At 41.9% G+C, this 22,080-nt stretch overlaps 1 protein-coding gene across 3 annotated transcripts in view; it reads left to right on the top strand.

The window, feature by feature from the left end:
• The window catches only part of LOC130042716 (target of rapamycin complex 2 subunit MAPKAP1), a 262,810-nt gene that overhangs the window by 48,523 nt on the left and 192,207 nt on the right, over positions 1 to 22,080 (top strand). For all 3 annotated transcript variants that reach the window (XM_056134882.1, XM_056134880.1, XM_056134881.1), the window contains exon 4: positions 9,242 to 9,390. In XM_056134882.1, the coding sequence (XP_055990857.1) occupies positions 9,242 to 9,390 (149 nt within the window). The remainder of the gene's footprint in view (positions 1 to 9,241; positions 9,391 to 22,080) is intronic.

The following is a 22,080-nucleotide window of genomic DNA, read 5'->3' as shown; positions in this document are numbered from 1 at the left end:
AACCCGGGTTGGCCGCGTGCAAGGCAAACGCCCTACCCGCCGTGCTATTGCTCCAACCCCATTTCTCTCATTTCTGACTGTAGTGTGTTTTCATTTTGATTCTCATAGTTTCTTGTGCTTTGCTGACTACTTGTGCTATCGTTTCTTTGAATTTACTGAACATCCTCTTCACAGTGTTGCTAGTGAGGAATTGTTTCTTTTTCACTCATTGTGCTTGGTGGGCTTCTCTGTGTTTTTCCTTCTGGTTATCTAGTGTTCTTGTACATGGGGAAGTGTCTTTGTATATACCCACCCTGGAAGATACTGAGGGATTAAGCTTCTCTGCCTGTTCTCACAGAATGACAGAAACAGTAACTGTGAGCAGCATGTCATTTGTTGCGTAGATCTATCACATGACTGTGTGCTACAGAGCTGTGATGTGGGTCCTTCATATGGCGCAGGTCAGTGTGGAGGCCATAGAGGTCAGCAGGTCAGTAGGACATAGAGGGTAGGGAGAGGCTCTGCCTCCTGTTCTGGAATAGGCCCAGCAAAGTCAACTAGAGACAAGCTTCTTTGACCACAGGAACTCTCTTGATCTTGTGCATTTTTTAAGCATAAATGAAGGGTTTTTGTTTATTGCTTTTTAACATAGGAGTTTGAAGGAATCCTAGAATCTAACTGGATTCATACTCCAAAGGTTTTTTCTTTTTTCTTTTTCTTTCTTGCTTTACTTTTTTTTATGAACTTAGTGATCCATGTGCCATGAGATCATGGGATAAATTAATAACCTAAGAATAAGGTCCTTTAAAAATTTTCTATAACTAAAATTACTTGTATAATGTGAAGAAGCTATCATCAGAATGCAGTTTTCTTTCAAAGAGTATAACAGGGTCTTGGTATTTGAGATGGAATTGTTTTAAAGTGGTTTAGTCTTTTGAAAATTGTTACTTTTTTCACTGGGCCATTTACTATGTATTTCTTCTTAAACTTCTGTATGCGTAGTATTTCATGGTAGGTATTTGGGAAAATAATGCCATTTCTCAAGAAGTTTGAAGTTTAATTGGAAGACAAGCCATTTTATTCATCATGTTAAATGATAATGCAATGCTATAATGTAGTTTATATCAATGGCATGAATATTCCTCAAGTTTTCTTTACATAACTTTTATTATTGATTCCATTAAAACAATTCCAATATATACAGAGGCTGTATAAAAATCAGAAATGTGGTGGGGGCCAGTGGCCTAGCTCAGAAGCCGGGTACTTGCCTTGGGTATCTGAGGTACTGAAAAAAAAAAAAAACCAGCTCAGAAATGTATCCTAAAGTGTACCTTACGATGACACTTTGTACAGTTTTTAGGCTATGCTTGTGTAATTTCTGATTCATTAGAAGTTAGGGTCCATAAATATATATTGCAGATATTTCGTGGGTACTTCTGATAAATAGTTTTGGGGACCATTTACATATAAAATGTCAATCACTAGGCCATAGTGAAGTCATTTTATCTTCATGTAAGTCCAACAAATGAGTTTTTAATATTTCTATAATATAGGTCAAAAAATGGAGTTCAGAGGCTAACTCCTTCAAGTTACTTGTCAGTACTAATTGAAAAAGGCAGATTTTTTTTTTCTTTTGAGGAGGCAGGGGGTTTATTGGGGATTGAACTTGGGGAACTCTTAAACACAAAATACATGCTTTGCACTAAATAAAACTCAGCTCCAAGGATAGAATTCATTTTGTTTCTTTGTTGTGTAGGTTTGGGATGGGGGTGTACATGGTGTGTGCACACCTGACATTCCTCAGGGGCTATTCCGGATTCTGTGCTCAGGATTTACTCCTGGTGGAGTTCCCTGCAGGTAGTCTGGGGTTGCTTTTCCAGTGCCAGGGATTGAACTCATGCTTGGGATGGATGTGCTCTCTCATTTGATCTGGTCAGCCCTGTTACTTAGGTTTTAAAAGATGCGGGACTGGAGATAGTAGAGGGGCTAAGGTGCATGTTTTTCTGTGGCTGGTGCTGCTTCAATCCCTGGCACAGTATGGTCACCAGAACACTCCTACAGTTACCCCAAGCACTACCAGTGTAGCTCCAAACCACCCTTCCCCTCAAAAAAATAGATGCCTTGTAGCCACTGTGTTGAGAAGAGGCAATGGTCTTGTGGTGTGAGGGTGGGGGTAGGGGGTGAGGCGGGCATGGATAGAAACAACTTAGCGAACTTGAAGATGGTGATAATAGTCCAGTTTGGGACCTATAGAGGTGTTTTTGTGGATATCTTTTGAAGGAACTGTTGAAGAATAGGATGGTTCAGTTTTGGAAGAAAGGCGAGTGCTGAGACTCAGGTATTTGGTCAAACAGTATTGAATTGCCATTAACTGGGAGGTAGGAGATTGTGGGAGGAGGATATTCATAGGAAGATCAAGAATTAGGCTAACAAGGGCCACATTTGTGACACCTGTTAGAATTGAAGTGGGTCTGTTACCAAAAAAGTTGAATATATGTCAGTCTATAACTTTAAGGAGTTTTTAGATAGAGGAGTTAGGACAAGTATATACTTAAACTTTCACTTTTATTTACTTAAAAAAACGGACATATGCTTAGTACTGTGAAGTGTTAAGGTATGGCATACGTAGTTTGATAAAAATATGTACCATATTTCATTGCATAATCATTGCAGATTGTTTTTTTACAAAAGTGGTTATGATTATTATGTGAAACTTTAAAAAATAGTGTTGATGTAACTTAAGAACAGAATGTGATGATTATTTGGTAAAATATGATATGTGATGACCATTACAATCAAATATAGACTATTTCTCGACTCAGAAAGTTTCCTCTTAACCTTTTCTAGTTATATTATTTCTCAAGGCAGCTATTGTTCTGTTGTTTTTTTTTTTTTGGTTTATTTGTTTCGGGTTGCTCTTTTCTCTTTGAGGTCTTCCTTTATCCATTCTCTGCACTGCTTTTCAAGCTCGAACTTTCCTTTGCCATTGCCTTAGGCTTGCGCCAAGCCACATTGGCTAATGGACTCAACAGTTTTAGAAGACAGACGTCTTTTTGGGGCTATCTCTCTCTTGGCAATCCTCGCACAATCATGGAGGTGCTGAACCAGTCGATCATATTCCTCATCAATGTTGTCAACGACAGCATCTTCCCATGTTTCTGCAATAGTGCCAGAGAGCTCCCAGTTGGTGGTCTTTCTGGGAGTTCTCTTCTTAAACTTTGCAGCCCTTTCTCCCCGCTCCGTGAAGTAGAATTTTGCACAAAGGAGATGGTGTTTCGATCCTGTTTGGAATTTTGGGACAACAGTGACATCAGTCAGGCAAGACCGTCGATTGAATATGATGTGGTCAGTTTTGTTGTGGAACCGTCCACCGGGAGACTCCCATGTCCAACATTTAGATTCGGCTTTCTGGAACTACCATGGATGAGTTACCATGGATGGTCTTGGTCGGCATGATGAACTCAGACAGTCTCTCACCCTGTTCGTTCCATTCTAGGCCATAGGTCTGGATGTGGAGTTCTTTGGCTGATCTTCTTGGTCCTATCTTGGCATTAAAATCACCGACAATGATCTTGTAGAAGGTGTGGTCTTCTTCATAGAACTCCTCCAGCTCCATGTAGAACTTCTCAATTTCTCCTTCATCATAATTGAATGTTGGTGCGTAGACAACGAAGATAGAAACTGCCCGCAGTGAGCCATATCTATTCAAGTGTAATCATCTGATTTGGGTTGTTAGGCATTCGAATGAATAAATGTTTATAGCTAAGTTCGTGTTGACAAGGACACGGACACCACCAACGCCTCTTTTGTCTCATGTTCTGAGGAACAGTTCTTCCCCAGTGTTGAAACGGCGTGATGTGATTGATGCTTTCTCCTCTCGGTCAGACTAATGATCTTGTACTTGATCTTTTGCGCTTGTAGCACCAGGTCTTCGATGGATGCATCTGATGCCAGATTACGTGCATTGAAAGTACAGACAGTCATTTTTGTCCTTCTTTGTTTTGGCAACCTAGTTTGACCTTGAGATTTTATCAGGCTCTCCTTCCTCATCCTTCTTAATGCTGCTGTATTGGCAGCTCTTTCAGGGTCAGGGGAATGAGAACCATTGTATTTACTGGTTTTGGCATATCGAATATGCCATGGATAGCTTGCCAGGCTCTGCTGTGCGGGTGGGACATTCCTGGTAGCTTGCCAGGCTCTCCGAGAGGGATAGAGGCTTTTAGGGCGGCCTCTAATCACCCTTGCAGGTGTTCCCATGTGCGGCCGCTTTGTGTCCTGAAAGCTCTGGAAAGTGTCCTGGAGCGTGGCAAAGGAGTCAGCATGATTGACCATATCCACACGATAACCAAGCTCATTGAGGTTTCTCGGGAGTTCAAGATGCGGCTGTTCTGTGTAATTCTTCTTGATTTAAAGAAGGCCTTTGATTCTGTTGAGACTGAAGTGGTCATCAAAGCCCTAGCCAGAAAGGGCGTTCAAATTCAATACAGCAGGATCCTCTGTGAGCTGTATTACAGATTCACCACCAGGATCTTACTATTCTACAAGGAAGTGATCATTGATGTCAAGAGAGGAGTTCGGCAGGGTGATACCATTTCACCGAAACTCTTCAGTGCCACCCTCGAGAATGTCATGCGACGACTAGAATGGGAAGGAATGGGATGAAGATAGACGGTCATCAACTACACCACCTCTGCTTCGCTGATGACATCATTCTAATAACACCAAACATTAGCCAAGTAGCACAAATGCTGGCCGTCTTCAACCGTGAGTGTGGAACGGTCGGACTAGACCTGAATCTCACGAAGACACTTTATGAGAAACGGTCTCATTCCTGACGTTCCATTTGCTCTCAACGGAACAAACATGTCCGAACGCAACAGTTATGTGTACCTAGGTCGAGAAGTCCACATGACAAATGACCTCCACAGGAGAAAGAGAGCAGTGTGGGAACGCCTTCAAGAGCATAGAAGAAATATCTAAGAGGATGAAGAATCTCTGGCTCTGGGCATATCTCTTCGATTCCACTGTTCTTCCTGCATTAACATATGCCTCAGAGACCCAGGTTTCCCTACGAAAACAGGATGAGAATGCTATTTGGGTCTCCCAAAGAGGAATCGAAGGAGCTATGCTTGGACCATCACTCTTCACTCAAATGAGAGAAAGATCCTGGAGTTCCAACCTCCTTCGACAGTCAAGAATTAGGGACACTGTCTCATTTGCCAAGGCATTGAATATCAGATGGGCTGGATACGTTATGAGATTTGGAGACGACCGCTGGACTAGAGTAGTTACTGACTGGATTCCACGAGACGTCAAAAGATTGCGTGGCCTCCTACCTACAAGATGGTCAGACTTCTTTGTCAAGACCCTGAACGATCGGGTTTGAGGCTCTTTGTGTTCCTAGAATGAGCAGACACCACTGGACTACACCACCATGTGACAGGGATGAATGGAGATATTACTGGCGCCCGCTTGAACAAATGGATGAGTAATGGGATGTCAAGAGATCAAGTGTTTTGTTTTGGGTTATTATTATTACTATTTTTTGGTTTGTTTTTAGACCATACCCGACTGTGCTTACTCCTGGCTCAGCAATCAGGGATTAATCTTAGCAGGCTTGGGGATCATACGGGATGCTGGGGATTGAATTTGGGTAGGCAGCATGCAAGGCAAATCCCTCCCTGCTGTACTATCATGCTATCCCTTATTATTCTGCTTTGCATCACCATGATTTAGTTTTGCTTTCTGTGGATGAGATTTAAAAGCTGAATGAGATCAAGGATGTGAATGTAGACAGAAGATGTCTCTGCACTGTGCATTGGGAAAAATGCCAAGAGTTGAGGGGAAATGAGAAATTGACAGGGAACCTGATAGGTAGGATGAGAATCAGGCAGAGTGGAGTAATAGAAATATAAGGCATTCAAGGAGGAGACACGCAGGGCCAGAGTCGATTTGCTCGAGCGGGCCCAGTAACGTCTCCATTGTGAGACTTCTTGTTCTGTGTTTGGCATGTTGAATATGTCACGGGTAGCTTGCCAGGCTTTGCCGTGTGGGTGAGATACTCTCGGTAGCTTGCCGGGCTCTCCGAGGGGCAGAGGAATCGAACCCGGGTCGGCCAGGTCAGCCACGTGCAAGGCCAATGCCCAACCCGTTGTGCTAATGCTCCAGCCCATATCAAAGGTATATATACATACATGTATATACATGTATATATGTATGTATACCTTTGGTATTCATATTGATAGCACAGCAGATAGGGCATTGGCCTTGCACGCGGCCAACCTGGCTGACCCGTGTTCGATTCCTCTGCCCCTCTTGGAGAGCCCGGCAAGTTATTGAGAGTTTCTCGCCTGCACGGCAAAGCCTTGCAAGCTACTCATGACGTATTTGATATACCAAACACAGTAACAAATGCCCTACCCACTGTGCTATCTATCACTCCAGCCCCCAAAAGCCAGAGTTTTAAAAATAGAAGGATATTTTTTTCTTTTTTCCATCTTATCTGTGGCCATTTATTTGATAATTTTGCCCAGCTAGTTTGTTGAAACAAAGTTGATTTGGGTGACGGTTCTAACTCCTGGGAATATATCCCAGAGAGGCAAAAAAGTATAGTCAAAGTGACGTCTGCACTTGTTTGTTCATTGCAGCACTCTTTACAATAGCCAGAATCTGGAAAAAATCTGAGTGCCCGAGAACAGATGACTGGTTAAAGAAACTTTGGTACATCTACACAATGGAGTACTATGTAGCTGTTAGAAAAGATGAAGTCATGAAATTTACATACAAGTGGTTCTACATGGAAAGTATCGTGCTAAGCGAATTGAGTCAGAAAGAGAGGAACAGACCTAGAAAGATTGCATTCATCTGGGGATCATAAAGTAACAAAATAGGAGACTAACACCCAAGAATAGCCGAGATAAGTACCAGGAGGTTTACTCTGTGGCTTGGAGGCCAGCCGCACATGCTAGGGAACAAGGCAGCTCAGATAGAGAAGGGAGCACCAAATAAAGGGTATTGGGAGGACCCTCCCAGGATGGGAGATGCGTGCTGAGAGTAGACTATAGACCAAACATGATTGCCACTCTGTGCCTCTTTTGCAAACAACAGCACCCAAAAAGAGAGCGAGAACAAAAGGGAATGCCCAGCCACAGTTGCGGGGTGGGATGGGGGGCTTGGGGGTGGGTGATAGGGATACTGGGATCATTGGTGGTGGAGAATGGGCACTGGTAGAGGGATGGGTATTCAATCATTGTATAACTGAAACCCAAGCACAAAAATTTGTAAGTCTACAACTGTACCTCATGGTGTTTCACTAATAAAAATTAAAAAAAAATCACAGTACCTCAGTAAAAGCAAAATAAATAAATAAATAAATAGATAAATAAAAAATAGTTGGAAGAGACTGCCGTATTTCAGGGCTGGAGTATGAGCTTTGTGCCCTGGAGTCCCTGGTTTCCATCATCTGTGCCACATGGCCCTCTAAGCTCTGCCGGAGTAGCCCTCCATCACAACCCAAAATCAGCAAAAATCATAATCAAATGAATTTAGAGAATTAAATGGTCTTTGAGAAGATCTAGGCCTATTTTGATTCACTAATGAATAAGAGTTGTGGGTTCTGATTTAATAATCCTAATTCCTTCAATCCTCATTTTGTTCATTAGCAGATCTGCTCTGTTCACTAGTGCCTAATGGTTAAGAGCCTTAACCGGGTTCAGATTTTTCTGTTTGAGTTTTTGGCCATACCTGGCAGGTGCTCGGGAACTACTTCTTTCTTAGCACTCAGAAGTCACACGCTGTGGTGTTCAGGGAACCGTATGGTGCCAAGGATATGTGTTCCATTGAACCCTGTAACATTGAGAATACGTGTTCCAGCCTGTGGAGCTCACTCCTGAGCATTTTCTTTGGCCCTGAGGTGCAGATCTTATTTCTTGTGGCCTGTAGAGGTGCTTGGGGGTATTTGGTGCAATTGAATTGAGGGTATTGCACTGGTGAGGCTATGCTCTACCTCTTCAGCTATTTCTGGCCCCCTCATCAAAATACTCTAAGCAACGAAGTTGAACTGTTGCTGCCTTCTGCAGCATAAGTTTGTTATGAAGATTAAGTGGACACTTTGACTTGCTCATGAAATTTTAGCTTCTGTTATAATAAATATTGTTTTCGATTTTTCCTCCTCCTCATCTTTGTCGTCCAGATTTTGTGTACAGTATCATTGAAAACTGTGAGATGGTTAAGAAGTGAACCATAACCTTGAAAAACTAGAATTCTGAAATGATATGATGCTAGAGCCAGGCAAGAGCTCCAAACTTGTGTGGTTTGGCAGAGCTGGTGAATTGGCCAGGTTTTTTTTTTTTTTTTTGCTTTGCTTTGTGGGTCACACCTGGAGATGCATAGGAGTTACTCATTCAGGGGCTCCGCATTCAGGAATTACTCTTGGCAGTGCTCAGGGAACTGTATGGGATGCTGGGAATCAGACCTGGGTCGGCTGCATGCAAGGCAAACGCCCTACACACTGTGCTATTGCTCCAGCTCCGAATTGTCCAGTCTTAAGCAGTCTGTCTGTGCGTGCACCTCTCACGTACTATTCTCTCAGTTGTCTGACTCTGCCTCCTTCTTATTTATTTTAAAATTTTTCATTTATTTATTTGTTTTGTTTTTGGACCACACAGCCAGCAGTGTTCCTCTCGCTGCTCTTTGGAATTAACTCCTGGCAGTCGGGATACCATATGGGATGCCAGGGTTTGAACCCAAGGCACCCTTATGTAAAGCAAGCGCCCCGCCTGCTGTAATATCTCTAGCCCTTCTGCCCCCTTTAAACCTTCAAAATTGATGATTCTGACCTACATATTTTTCACTTTTTACCTTTTTTGATAAACAGTAAAATATATGTGAACCTTTTAAAACACATCAGGCCTGAGCATGTCCCAGTCTTGAATATACTCCCCCTTAAGTTTCCAAGGAAAATTAAACAAAAATTTTGGGGGACCAACTAGCAGTGATCAAAGATTACTCCTGGTAATGTTTGCAGGTACCCTATGGTGTTTGCTGTGTGCAAGGCAAGTACCAAGGAAGACATTTTAAAGATGGTGGACAGGCGGTCTCTCTCTCTCTCTACCTCTCTCTTTCTCTCTCTTTCTTGCCCTCCCTCCCTCCCTCCCTCCCTCCTTCCCTCCCTCCCTCTCTTTCTTTTTCTCTTTCTCTCTCTCTCTCTCTCTCCCTCCCTGTGTAATCACAAAGATGTTTTTGTCTTCCTCTTGTATCATAGCCCAGGAATTAAAGTCACTGTTTGAAAAAAAGTCCCTCAAAGAGAAACCTCCAATTTCTGGAAAGCAGTCAATGTTATCTGCACGCCTGGAACAGTGCCCTCTGCAGCTGAATAACCCCTTTAATGAATATTCCAAATTTGATGGCAAGGTGAGTGAGACAGAAACTTTGTCCTTCTAAGTACAACCTTCATTGAGTGGTTTTGTTGTTGGCATTATTAGATTTGAAGTTACAAAAGTGATTCAGTAATTACAGAATTATCATACATATTTTCTAAGACTATAGATAATAAAAACATGAATTTGGGCTTAATGTTGCTTTCATAGTTTTATGTTTGGTAGGACTTAAATAAAAACAGTCTGTATGGATGTGTATTTTCCCATTTCATCTCCTAAAGTATATTTGAGGGTTGGAGTTTGTGAGCCTTTAGGATACTCCAAGGGGGCTACAGGTGAAAATTGCATGAATGGGGACAAAGCACAGGGCCAGGGATTGACCTGAGAGCTGAGGAGCCATAGGGAGGAGACAAGTTTGGAAGGGCGCCATGGTCAGAAGAGGTTGTGAAACTCACAGGTTCTGATGAATCAAGATCCGATTGTGCAGGAGAACCCTTGAAGGTGGATCTGGCAGGCAGCGTGCATTGTCCAGTCTATTTTAACAGCAGAAACTATACAGGGTAGATTTCATTTCAGAATTCTAGACCATTGCTCTGCACTTCTAATTGTAGGCAATCTGTTTCGCACTTTCTATGTAGAATGGCTCCCCCCAACCCCCATTATTTGTAATTTTAAAAATTAAAGTGCGCTTAATTTCCTTTTAGAAAAATGCCCCTATCTTAGATGGAGACTGGTTCCCGGTGCAGCACCCTCGTTCCCTCTGTTCCCTGCCATTCTGTGTCTCTGTGTTGAGCAGGACCATTCCTGAGAGACATCAGCGTTGATTTTGATAGTTTTTGTCTTTATGTTGACTGTCTGGCAGTGGTGAGGGGGTGCTGATGGATAGCTTGTTGCCTGGAGGGCTTGAGTACGATTCGACTTATTTTAACATCATTGCAATTAATAAGCATACATTTGCTGATGTTTGCATTTTCTATATTCAAGTTCTGATAATGTGCTGGTTCTGTCAGCCGTCATCTTGAGCAAGGAGATGTTTTTCTCTTTTATCTCATGCAGTAGGTTTAAGAAGTTTATAGGGCATGTCAGGTTACTAATGTTTGTGGGGAAAGGAGAGCCAGAGCTAGAAACAAATGCAAAGGTAACAGAGAAACAAGCGCAATTCAGTAGGCTCAGGAGTTTCCTCCAAATAAAATACCTGGATGTACTTTAAGTAACTTAGAGATTGTACCGATGTAAAGCTTCTCATTAGCCTGCTCCTGCCTCATTTTTCTGCTCTGTGGACTGTAACAGAGAAGGGTTTTCCGTCGGAACTGGAATATCAGCCTCTAGGAGATGACTAGTTGAACTGTAGTAAATGATATTGTAGGTACAATAGTTGTGATTCCTTCAGATATGTGAAAATTTATTACTGGAATTGGCTACACGGCCAGAGCTTATTGCTTCCATTGCCTGATACCATGCCATTGTTAGAGAATATAATTGCTGGAATAATTACTATGTGATAGTACCAACAAAATAGCACAGCTCTTTAAGATATTCTAGATTTTTCCTTAAACCAGAAGATTCTATTATAAAATTTTTAGGCTTGGATATGTCAGAAGATTGTGAATTCTGCTGGATCTACATCTAATTTCTGAAATGTTAGGAAGAATTTAAAAAACTGTATAAATCTGTTTTCTTATTTCCAAAGGATTTTTCAGATGTGTATTTTCTCTTAAGATACTCGATGCTTTGGTCTATTAAAAGTCTGTTTGTAAACAGTAAGGAATATGAGCCTGGTGCAGTCACTAGTATACATTGATTAAGAAAGATTTTTACATATTGATAAGTCTATCTTGTGATATGATGCTATTTTATTATTACCCTACATATTATAGTTGCTAAAATACAATTAAACCCTTGTTCTCATCTTTTATTTAATATTGATGCATTTGGCAGAGATGTAATGAAAGTGGCTAATATTTGAAGGATATTGTACTATACATATTAAATTAGTCTTTCTTTATCTTTGTGAAATGCATCAATATGATATTCAATGACACCTCAATGATTAATAGAGAATTATACTCGAGTCAAGCCTTTTTGTAACCTAGAAATTAAAATGACTATTCAAATAACACCTCAAAATGATCAAATTAGCATTTTGTGATTGCATAATAATGGGATTGTGGTAGTTACAGCAGCACCATGGCCGCCTCTAGAGTTAAGATCACGTCAACCCCTTGATAATAAAGCCTTTTCTGCGAGTCGACTTTAATCATTTCCAGATTGATTCTTCTCATAAATCATTTGACATGCAGCACTAAATTTTTGTTACTGTTGTAACTTAAAATTATTTTATTTTTATTCAGCTCATATTTAAGAACTGAAATGAGTGGCCTGTTTTAGTGATTCACCATCTTGTCACTGAATTCCATGGTTTTTGATTCAAATGTAAGGGTTTTCTATGATTTTTTCATAGTTCTTTTTTTTTTAACAAAGGTTTGTTAGAGCCTCTAAAATATGAACAGTTTTCTTCCCTACAAATATTCACAATGCTTTTCTTGGGAATAAGCTTGCCTTATTTACATAATTAACTGAGATGCTTAGGTCTCTGGGGCAGGAGGGGACAGAGAAGAGTTTGGGGTCTAATTAAATATGCTAAAAAACTACTTAATTATGTATTTCCTCAAGAGACTACTTCGATATTCTCCTTAAGATTTAGCTAGTATTAGTTTGAAAAAAATTTGGTTTGGGTATAGCTTTAAATTTTCTTTTATCATCAAACTATGAGGTCTTGTGTCATACTTTGTGCAAACTGGAGAATTGCTGGTTTAAGTGATTCTAGAGCTAATGATCTCTTAGCAGTTGTGCTAAATTAAATTCTTTGAAATAAAGTTTTATTCCAATAGCCCGTGAATTCATTAAAAAGAATTGTGATGGGGCCAAGTGCTTAGTAGGATGAAGTGTCTGTTTACACGCAGGAGCCCTAGTTTGATCACTACACCTAGAGGTCTCCTGAGCACTGCCACGCTTGATTCCCAAGCTTTGAGCTGGTTCTTCACCCTAGAGCGCCACTGGGCATGGTCCCTACTCAAGGAAAAAAAAACAGACAAAAATTATGATTGGTTACTAATTTCTTGAATGTACGCAACTGAAAGGGAAAGACTGATATCTGGATATCTTGGATATCTGCTTTGTTGTAATTTTGACAGTTTTTATGATCAGATTTGTTATGTCATTTCTTTAGCAGATTGATAGAGCTGTCTGACCTTTTTTAGACTAGTAGATCATTAGCAACTCCATTTCTGATTGTTAGAGAAACAATCGAAGATAAATTGAATGTGGTTTTATGTGTATTTTGGTGGACATGACAAAATCCAGCTCAGCCTCCACTTGAACTCTTTGATCTTGCTGAAAGTGGCCCCTCTAAACAGCTTCATTAATGATGCCAAGTCTCTGATCGAGGTTGAGAGGACCAGAAAACGTCTTGTGCCCGCCTTCCTGATTTCATTCGGTAGGGAGATCATTGGATAGTGACTGGGAATTGCTCTGCAGTGATGAGGTAGTGTGCTGTACAGACAGGCAGTAAACACAGCACTGACTTCGCACATGGGAAATAGGTGGGGTTTCTGCCCTGTCATTCCCACTCGCTTTGACATGATCTTGTGTACAAATAGGCATCTTTTTCTAGTCTATGCCGTCTCACTTAGCCAAAGAACCTTTTCTCTATGTCATCACCATTCTGCTTAAACTGGATTGCACACACTCTTGTCCTAGTAGACCTTTGGAAGCCCAAGCACCCATTCATTTCCTACTGTTGCAGACACTGACAAATGGAACTGATTGCTGTTTTGTCACCTAAGTTAGGTTTTTCACCTCTCTGGGCCTCGTTCCTTATCCAGGAAAAGAAATGGTACTTGTTTCTTTCCAAGGCTGTTAAGACCATAAGAGTAAGATGAGCAGAAAGCACGACTCAGGAAAGAGGTGTGTAATTTATTTTGTAAACACACCTGTTTTATATGCCAGCAGAGTTTGAATCCTGAGTCCACCACTTAGGGTGCGATCTCAGACTGAAATGTAGAATTCTTGTGATGATATTTCTTCCTCATGAGAATTAATTAGAAAAAGACCTGAGATTAGCAAGACTTGTAGAAGTACCTAGAAAGTACCCAAAAAGCCCCACTCTCCCTGTGTAGGTGCAGACCAGTGAGCTTTGTTAGATTATTGACAGGGCCAAGTGAGAGTGTGCACTTCAAACCAGGAGTTAGGGATTAACAGGCCCGGGGGCCCTGGGGAAATGCCTGACTTTGCAAGTCCCTGCGTTTTGCTCCTTGTACCACTGACAAAGCAACAAACTGTTGAATGGGGTGTTGTCCTTTAACTTTTAATTTTCCCATTGGAAGGTTCATGGTCACGGTCACAGTCCTCCTGTTGTTCATCGATTTGCTCGAGAGGGCCCAGTAACATCTCCATTGTGAGACTTGTTACTTGTTTGGCATATTGAATACATCACGAGTAGCTTGCCAGGCTTTGCTGGGCGGGCGAGATACTCTCGGTAGCTTGCCGGGCTCTCCGAGAGGGGCGGAGGAATTGAACCTGGCTCGGCCGGGCTGGCTGCGTGCAAGGCAAACGCCCTACCGCTGTGCTATTGCTACAGCCCAAATGGGAAGGCTACAGTAAATAATTACATCTTACTATCTGGGTTCTTTTTGGTGTTGGGGATTGAACCCAGGCCATTCACTCTGTCTCTTACCTATGGGGCGTTTTCTCCTAGTCTTAGTCTATTTGATCACCTCACCAGCCTTGTGAGGAAACAAGTACCATTTTTTTTCATAGATAAGGGAAGAGGTACAGCCTCAAACCCTACTTCCTTTGAGGGTTGGACGGAGAGCAATGGTTATTTTTTTCCTTCATCTGAAGGTAGTTTGGCGTTAGCAATTACTCGCCACTTATTTTGATAAAATGTTAAACATCTTACTTATGTGACTTACTAAATTCTACTCTACATATATGAAGAAATTGTTTGCCTTGACAAGTGCTTAAAAAAGCAAAACCAGTTCTGCTTCACATAGACAACTGTGATTTTGATTGTGTTAACTTGTTAGAAAGTAACTGTTTCTCTGTTAGAAACTGTTTTAACAGGGAAGCTGCAGAGAGCATGGGGGAAGGGATAATTCATGAGTGCTAATTGCTTGGCTGTTAATTTTCATAAGTGTTGATAGAAGCAGTTCCTTAAATTAAACTTTGTTTAAAATGTATCAGGGGAAATATTCCACAATGTCGAGCCTGAAGTGAAAATTAATATGAATGCTGTGGCAATTAACACATACTGGTTAATAGCTTTTAGCAGCATTTTGGGATGATAGTCCTTAAATACATTTTTGCATGCTGCTCTTGTTTCAGCATTGTTCCAGTGTATGTCTGGATAATTATGAACAAATGTTTTCTACAATCATTGGTATTAAAGAGCCCTCTTCAAAGAAAGTCACTTAAAACTGCAGAAAAGCATGAGGCCACCGAGAAATGTATAAAAGGTCATTCAATTGAATTCTTATTAAAAAAAAAAAAACAAGGGAGACCGGTATAGGAAAATGTTCCTCAACTGAACTTGGAATATTTACTATGCTCATGGGACTAGACCTCTCTGATATGGGAAGCTGCTGCACCTTCAAGCTCTCATTCCAGAAAATTAGAGCCTGGCCTTTCAGTGCTGGTTTTGTTTCTAGGTAGCAGCTGCGCGGTGCTGCACCCGCAGAGAGAGATGGCTGGGGAGGAACGGCCTCCCTTCCAGTCTTGGAGCTGTTTCCATTTTCTTCACCCACTAAAAGAGCTCCCACCTCCCAGTGGACTGAGAATGAGGTTGACCATGTAAGATTAAGTCTGTTCTACCTCTCACCCATAAAATCCTTTCAATAAGAGTAGAGGTGAATCCCAACAAATCAAAAACCAGTCTTGAATAACTGTATTGTGGATTAAGAACTACTATTTCTGTTACTCTTCCATTGACTTCATCTTAAATACTTATTTTAGTAAAAGAGTCAAGTTTCCGAGTCATATTTAGCAGTTGTTTGGCAGTATTTTGTTAGTCTTTTCCCTTTTTTTGGCCACACCTGGCTCTGCTCCGGCCTTTAACCTTTGTGCTTTGTGCTCAGAGATCACTCGTGGTGGACTCAAGTGACCATACTTATTGTATGTTGGGGTGAGGACCCGGTCAGCCATGTCCAAGGCAAGTGCCCTATCTGCTGCACTATCTCTCTGTCCCTCTTTGTCAGTCTTCTAATAAACCAGTTTTTATTAATCTGCCTGCTATATTTCTATAGTTTTTTTTGCTTTTTGGGTCACACCGAGCGATGCTCAGGGGTTACTCCTGGCTCTGCACTCAGGAATTACTCTTGGCGGTGCTTGAGATGCTGGGAATTGAACCTGGGTTGGCCGCGTGCAAGGCAAATGCCCTACCCACTGTACTATCACTCCAGCCCCTTTGCTGTATTTCTAAAGGAAGATAGTAGGTATACACTACTTTCTTAGATACTTTAAGAATCTTCCATAAAATCATTTCCCACACCATTGTAAAAAATACACCCTTTCCCCTTTTGCATGTTATCATACTAAAAATCCCAAGGACAGCGTGGAATTTTTGTGTGGGTGATATTCAAATATTCAAATAGGAGCTTTTCAATGGCAAAAGTGTTTTCAGCATTCTACTCTGAAGGAATTTCGTAGATCGAACTTTATTCTGTACTCTTTATGCATAGGGCTCATTTGTTTGTGCTGAACCCTGCTGGTTTGTGGTTTTTCCTTTGATTTTAGAACTGTCTTCTAGAAATTCCACGCAGAGGTAGAATTCACCATTGATGAAGAGGATTTTCAAAGGAAAAGCTGAATTGATCAAAATTCTATTATCACGCACATGATTCTGACACCACACCCATTAGCCGTGTACCCAACTCCCTGCCCTTTCAGCATCCCTCTCTTCCGACTCAGTTGTGTGGATCAGTTCTCCCATTGCGTTGCCTTTGGTCCTTTGTTGCTGCCTTGCTCGCTTATCGTTAAGTCTCACAGATGAGCAAGATCATTCTGTATCTATATTCCTTACCCCCCACATCCTCCCTCCACTGACTTCACTCAGAGATATCCTAATTCTGGCTGTGTTGCTGCAAATTGCATGATTTTGTTGTTTCTTAAAGCTTTTGTTCAAATTTCATAATTTTGTTCTTTCTTAGAGCATAAAATTTCATTGTGTAAATACATGACACCTTTTTGATGCATTCATTCATATTTGGGCATTTGGTTGTTTCCATATTTGGCTAATGTTCTTAGATGCAGTGATAAACATAGGTGTGCATATATTTGTTTGAATTAATGTTTTTTGTGTTTTGGTGGTAGAGACCAAGAAGTGGTATTGCTGAGTCTTATGGTGGTTCTATTCCTGTTTTCTTGACAGATCTCCTTGTTGTTAGGAAAGGAGAACTATGCAACAGAAAGAGCATGCTGGTCATGCTTGGTTATAGTTCTCACTTTGTCATTTACTTGTTTCTTTGAATTTATTTCTGTGACTATAAAATGAGATTAATGATACATTTTAATTAATTAAAATGTGTGTGGGGGGTGTCAGAGAAAGTACAATATTAGGGCACATCCTGAGAAGATATCAACCTGACTTTGATTTCCAGCACTATATGGTTCCCTGAGCACCTCTGGATATGGCCCTGGGGTCCCCCAGTACTGCATCCTTGTGCCCTTGCATTGAACCTCTAGCCCAGTTGGCCAAGAATTGTAAGTCTGGCCACCGGATCTCTTGAGAGCAGCCCAGTCCCACCAATGTTGGGAGGATTTAATGAAAATGGGGAGCGCACACAGAGCAAAGTGTCTGGTCTATGACTGCCTCGAAACTCCTCAGTTTCTTTTGCCATTTTGTCACTTTGTTCATCTTAGTGAGGACTGCTCTGTCCCAGGCACAGTGAAGGTGCTATGCAGTGGGGGGCACAAACAGACCTGTTTCTGACCCGCATGCAGCTGCTGCGCTTGCAAAAAGATTAAATGTGCTGTCAGTATCACCAAGCTAAATGGAACTTTGAATAGGAGTATAATCCTAGTTAATTACAAAGTCTAGGAGAGTTGCTGGGTACTCTAAAAATGAGTTATTTGTTTTTTTTTTTTTTATGTAGGAGTACCGCTATTTATTCAGCCACTGATTCGCTGATTGAATTGGGCATGAACTCCACCTCACTTTTTTTTTTCATAATTTTATTTATTTTTTTCTTCTTATATTTATTTATTGAATCACTGTGGGAAAAATTACTAAGCTTTCAGGTTTAAGTCTCGGTCATACAATGATCAAACACCTCTCCCTTCACCAGTACTCAAAAAATGAGTATTTTTGGAGAGACATCAGACTGAGCCTAGGAGAAGAGATGGTATTTTTTCTTTTTATTGAGGGGCCCTCCTAGACAGTGAGGTAGAGTACTATCGGTCCCAGCAGTACTCAGGTGCTCGAGGCTGTCCTCGGGCAGCGCTCAGGGGACTGTTCTGTGCTGGGCCTTAACCCAGACCTTCCTCTGCCATGCACTCTAGCTCTTTGTACTCTTTCCCTGCCTGATTGTGCTGGTATTTTTGTGAAGGTCACCTGAAAACTGCAGTTAGAGTAAGAGGTAACTTGGTGATGAGGAGGAGGAAGGATGCTGAGAAGGTCTCAGGTAAGGGGTAGTTGGGCAGTTTGGAGGAATAAAGACCACTGTGTGATCAGAGCGCGGTGCTAGGTGCAGACCAGAAGGCTTTGGACTGGTTTACCAGACAGGGGAGGCATGGAGGTCAGTGTTCTGGAAGTGCTGCTGCAGGTACTGTACGTGCAAGGATCAGTCAGCACCACATTTCCCTGATCACTGTTGGAATGATCCCTGAGCACTGAGCTTGGAGTAATGCTGTGCCCCCACAGTACCAAACAAATAGATCAAATGAAAATTTTGTGCACCAAAAGAAGTAACAAACTTGGGGCTGGAGTGATAGCACAGCGGGTAGGGCGTTTGCCTTGCACGTGGTCGACCTGGGTTCGATTCTCAGCATCCTCTATGGTTCCCTGAGCACCGCCAGGGGTAATTCCTGAGTGCAGAGCCAGGAGTAACCCCTGTGCATCACCAGGTGTGACCCCCAAAAAAAGCCAAAAAAAAAAGAAGTGAACTTTTGGGTAAGAACTGAGATGGTAACTTGGATTGGCCTATTGGTGATGAAGCCAATGAACTCAAGAACTAGTTAGTTTGTAAAAGCAGTAAGCCTTGACGGTGGATTATATGCAGGTGGGGATTTAGGGAGAGTTCCTTAATAGATTCTTGATAATTATACCCTGCATTTAGAAAGTCCGGAAAGAGGCTGAGGATGAGGTGGATGTAACCATGGGGAGCTGGTTTGAGCCGTTGACTTCAGATCCTTGTATTATCTTGTCCTTGAACACACAACCACACATATCCTTTGTATTTATTCACAGGTTTATTTGCCCTACTGGGAATGGAAATTGGTCTCACACGGAAGGCATGTGTTGTTGCATTCAACCACATCCATGAGCTATACCTGACCACTTTTGGGGGGACGGGGGTTTGGGCCAAACTCAGAGATGCTCAGATTCCTGGGCTGGAAGGCTTTGGACTCTTTCCCTGCCTGATTGTGCTGGTATTTACTCACTATATTATCTCTCCAGCCCCCATCACCACTTTTGAGAGTGGTTTGTATTTGGAGTGTCGGCGCAGTGGTGGATGGGGAAGCAGAGCCCTCTTATTCCCACCTCACAGCCTGCTTGAGGGCTGTGCCTCAGGATGGCTCTGGAAGGCAGTGAGTGGTCCCTGCTGAAATGGGAATGGACTCGCAGTGCCGCCCAGCTTCCCTGTCAGTATGGGGAAATGCCAGGGGAAATTGGAATAAGCCAGGTGCTGGGTGACATTAAGGAGCTATGCTGATTTTAATTCCTGGAAGTTAGGGGGAGTAAGAGGCCAAACATGGTCATATTTTTGTCTCAGTGAGGCATTTGTCCTGCCTGAGTAGTAGTAATTAGTAGATGAAACCTGATTGAGTGATTTATCACATGTTGACATCCCAGAGGAAAGTCTAGGCAACATCTTTTGTAGGTGTGGTAGGGATTGGACACTGAGATTTTTACTTAGTCTTCTCATCTCTGAAAGCTTTCTCTGAATGGTTGATAGAAGAGATTTCTTGTCTCAAAGTACTCAGCTTTAATTTCATTATCTTGAAGATATTATTTAGAGAAATCAAATGACTGCCTAATGTTACCCAACTGGGCATAAAAGAATTTAGTTGTTTTAATTCTTAGCATGTTATAGGGTATTTTTTTGTTTTTTTTTTTTGTTTTGGGGCCACACCTTCCAGTGCTCAGGGCTTACTCTTGGCTCTGTGCTCAGGGAACAATCCTGACAGTGCTCAGGGGGGATAGTGTTTGATGCTGGGAATCCTGGTTGACCATGCTTGGGGCAAGTACCCTAACAGTTTACTGTCTCAATGGCTCCTTTGCATTCTTTGCGTTCTTTACAAAATGGAAGTTTGACGTCGAGTATATCGAAAACCGTGAATTAGAAAGAACATGGACATGGGTGTGAGTTTCTGCTCTGGTCACACAGTGTGCTTTCGGACAAGTCACTTTCCACCCCTGAACCTTGGTTTCTTCGTGCCTAGCATGACGTGAAGACTTGCTTACATCATCTCCTGGATTACTTCTGACTTTAAGATTCCATAGTTTTGTGATTTGGAAAGTCACTCATGTAAATAAATGATTTACAGTAAGTTAGAAGTAGGATAGTTTTAACTCTCAAAGAATTCATGTATATATACTTTGATATTTTTAACTATAAATATCTCCATTTTATGGGAGAAGAAACTGAGACGGAGGAAGAAAAGTGGCTTACTCAAGGATATTCCTCTACTATCTTGCAGTTGGCATTATAAATTTTTTCCCTTATTGCCAAACCACAGCTTTTTCCCTAATCTCTTTTATAGCCACACTTTTGGAGGAAACACTTAATATTTGAAAACTTTGAACATTTAAAGTTTTTTTCTTTACCCATAGACTTGGGCCGGAGTGGTAGTATAGCAGGTAGGGCATTTGCCTTGCATGTGGCCAACCAGGTTCAATTCCTCTGCCCCTCTCAGAGAGCCCGGCAAGCTGTCGAGAGTGTTCTGCCTGCACCGCAAAGTCTGGCAAGCTCCCCATGATGTATTCGGTATGCTAAACACAGTAACAACTAATTTCACAATGGAGAAGTTACTGGCGCCTGCTCGAGCAAATCGTTGAACAATGGGAGGACAGTGCTACAGTGCTACCCATAGACTTAAAATCGGACCGATTAATCCTATCATTTGTCTCTTAGATAAGTTCCTACATCTTGAAAGCCTCAATTCTGGTAGACATTAAAGAGCAATAATGCTCTGTTGGACTGGAGAAGGGGCATGAGGATGCTGGACATGCAAAAATCTAATGTATGCCCCACAAATACTGTTTCCTGGTCATCTTTCTGGTGTACAGGGAGGGTTCATCCCTCCAGTCGTTCACCTCTTCATCTAGCCGGCTAACAAATCGTAGACACGGAGCCCACTATGTGTAGCTTATTACACACTGGACTCGGTGCTGATGAATCAGATGGTACATGTGCCCAACATGCGTGGACACCCCACTTTACAGCTAGGGCTGTGTCCTGTGCATGCCCCTGGGCTGAGCATGCAGCTGCTTGAGCAGAGGCGTGAATCCTGGCCTAAGTGCCTAGAGTCAGTGTGACAGAAAAACACTGGGTGTAGAAGGAACAGCAGGATTCATTTTGTTTGTTATTCTAGGCAGACGTCTTTGAATTTTTTTTTGGGGGGGGGGCTGTCTCCCCAGCACTCAGGGGTGAAGGTCTGTAGAGCACTGTGGTAGTGGTCAGGGAGCAACTGTGCTGGACCCGACAGTGCTGGTCCAGCGTGGGGATGTGGGGGGGATGTGCAGGGCCAGGCCTGAGCTTGGGCTCCCACTTGCAAGGCCTGTGTTTGAAGCAGTTGAACTGCCTCCCCTGTCCCTCGTCTGAACTTTGGTTGCATTAATTCCTAGAGGGCAGAAACTCAACTCAGACCACTCTTATAATGAAGCACAGAACGGCACACTCCACACATAAAGTCGGTAGTTTTTTTAAACGACAGTGATAAATTTCAGATGTCATTACTCTTTCAGGCTTGCAACTACATGGCAGTATCACAAGAGCTGTGTTTTATTAATATCTCCACTCCTTTCTGTTAAATTGAAGTTTTAACACCCAGACAAAGATACATGTAAGAAAGTAAGTTTGGGAAATTTGCAAAATATGCTACTATGCAACCAAAGACTAAATTGATTTGTTATATGTGCATTTAGCTACAATTCATTTTAATTGTCTGTATGAAGTTAAAAAGTATTAGTGTCAGATAAAGATTCATCACCGGAGCATGATTTAAGGCTGTTGCTGGAGAACGCAGGCATGTGTCTCGGCAGATGTTTGTATAAGGCGCTGTCTTTCCTGACAGCAGTTAAAAAGTATGGTTATAGTAATCAAATTGTGGTGCAGCAACTCGGAGGCTAGGGCCAGATTGAATTAAAATAGATATAAGATTTATGAATAGCAATAGCTGTGATAAAATTTCACTGCCTTCTTCAACAGGAAGGACTTTTTCCACAGTGGAAAAAAGAAAATCTAATAACCACTTTTCTAAAACTGTGGTTTTGCTGACTTTCATT

The sequence above is a fragment of the Sorex fumeus genome, unplaced genomic scaffold (genome assembly GCF_029834395.1).
Source record: "Sorex fumeus unplaced genomic scaffold, SorFum_2.1 ptg000109l, whole genome shotgun sequence".
NCBI classification, from domain to species: domain Eukaryota; kingdom Metazoa; phylum Chordata; class Mammalia; order Eulipotyphla; family Soricidae; genus Sorex; species Sorex fumeus.
The sequence above is the reverse complement of the archived record's forward strand: the minus strand, read 5'-3'. Positions and strand labels throughout refer to the sequence as shown.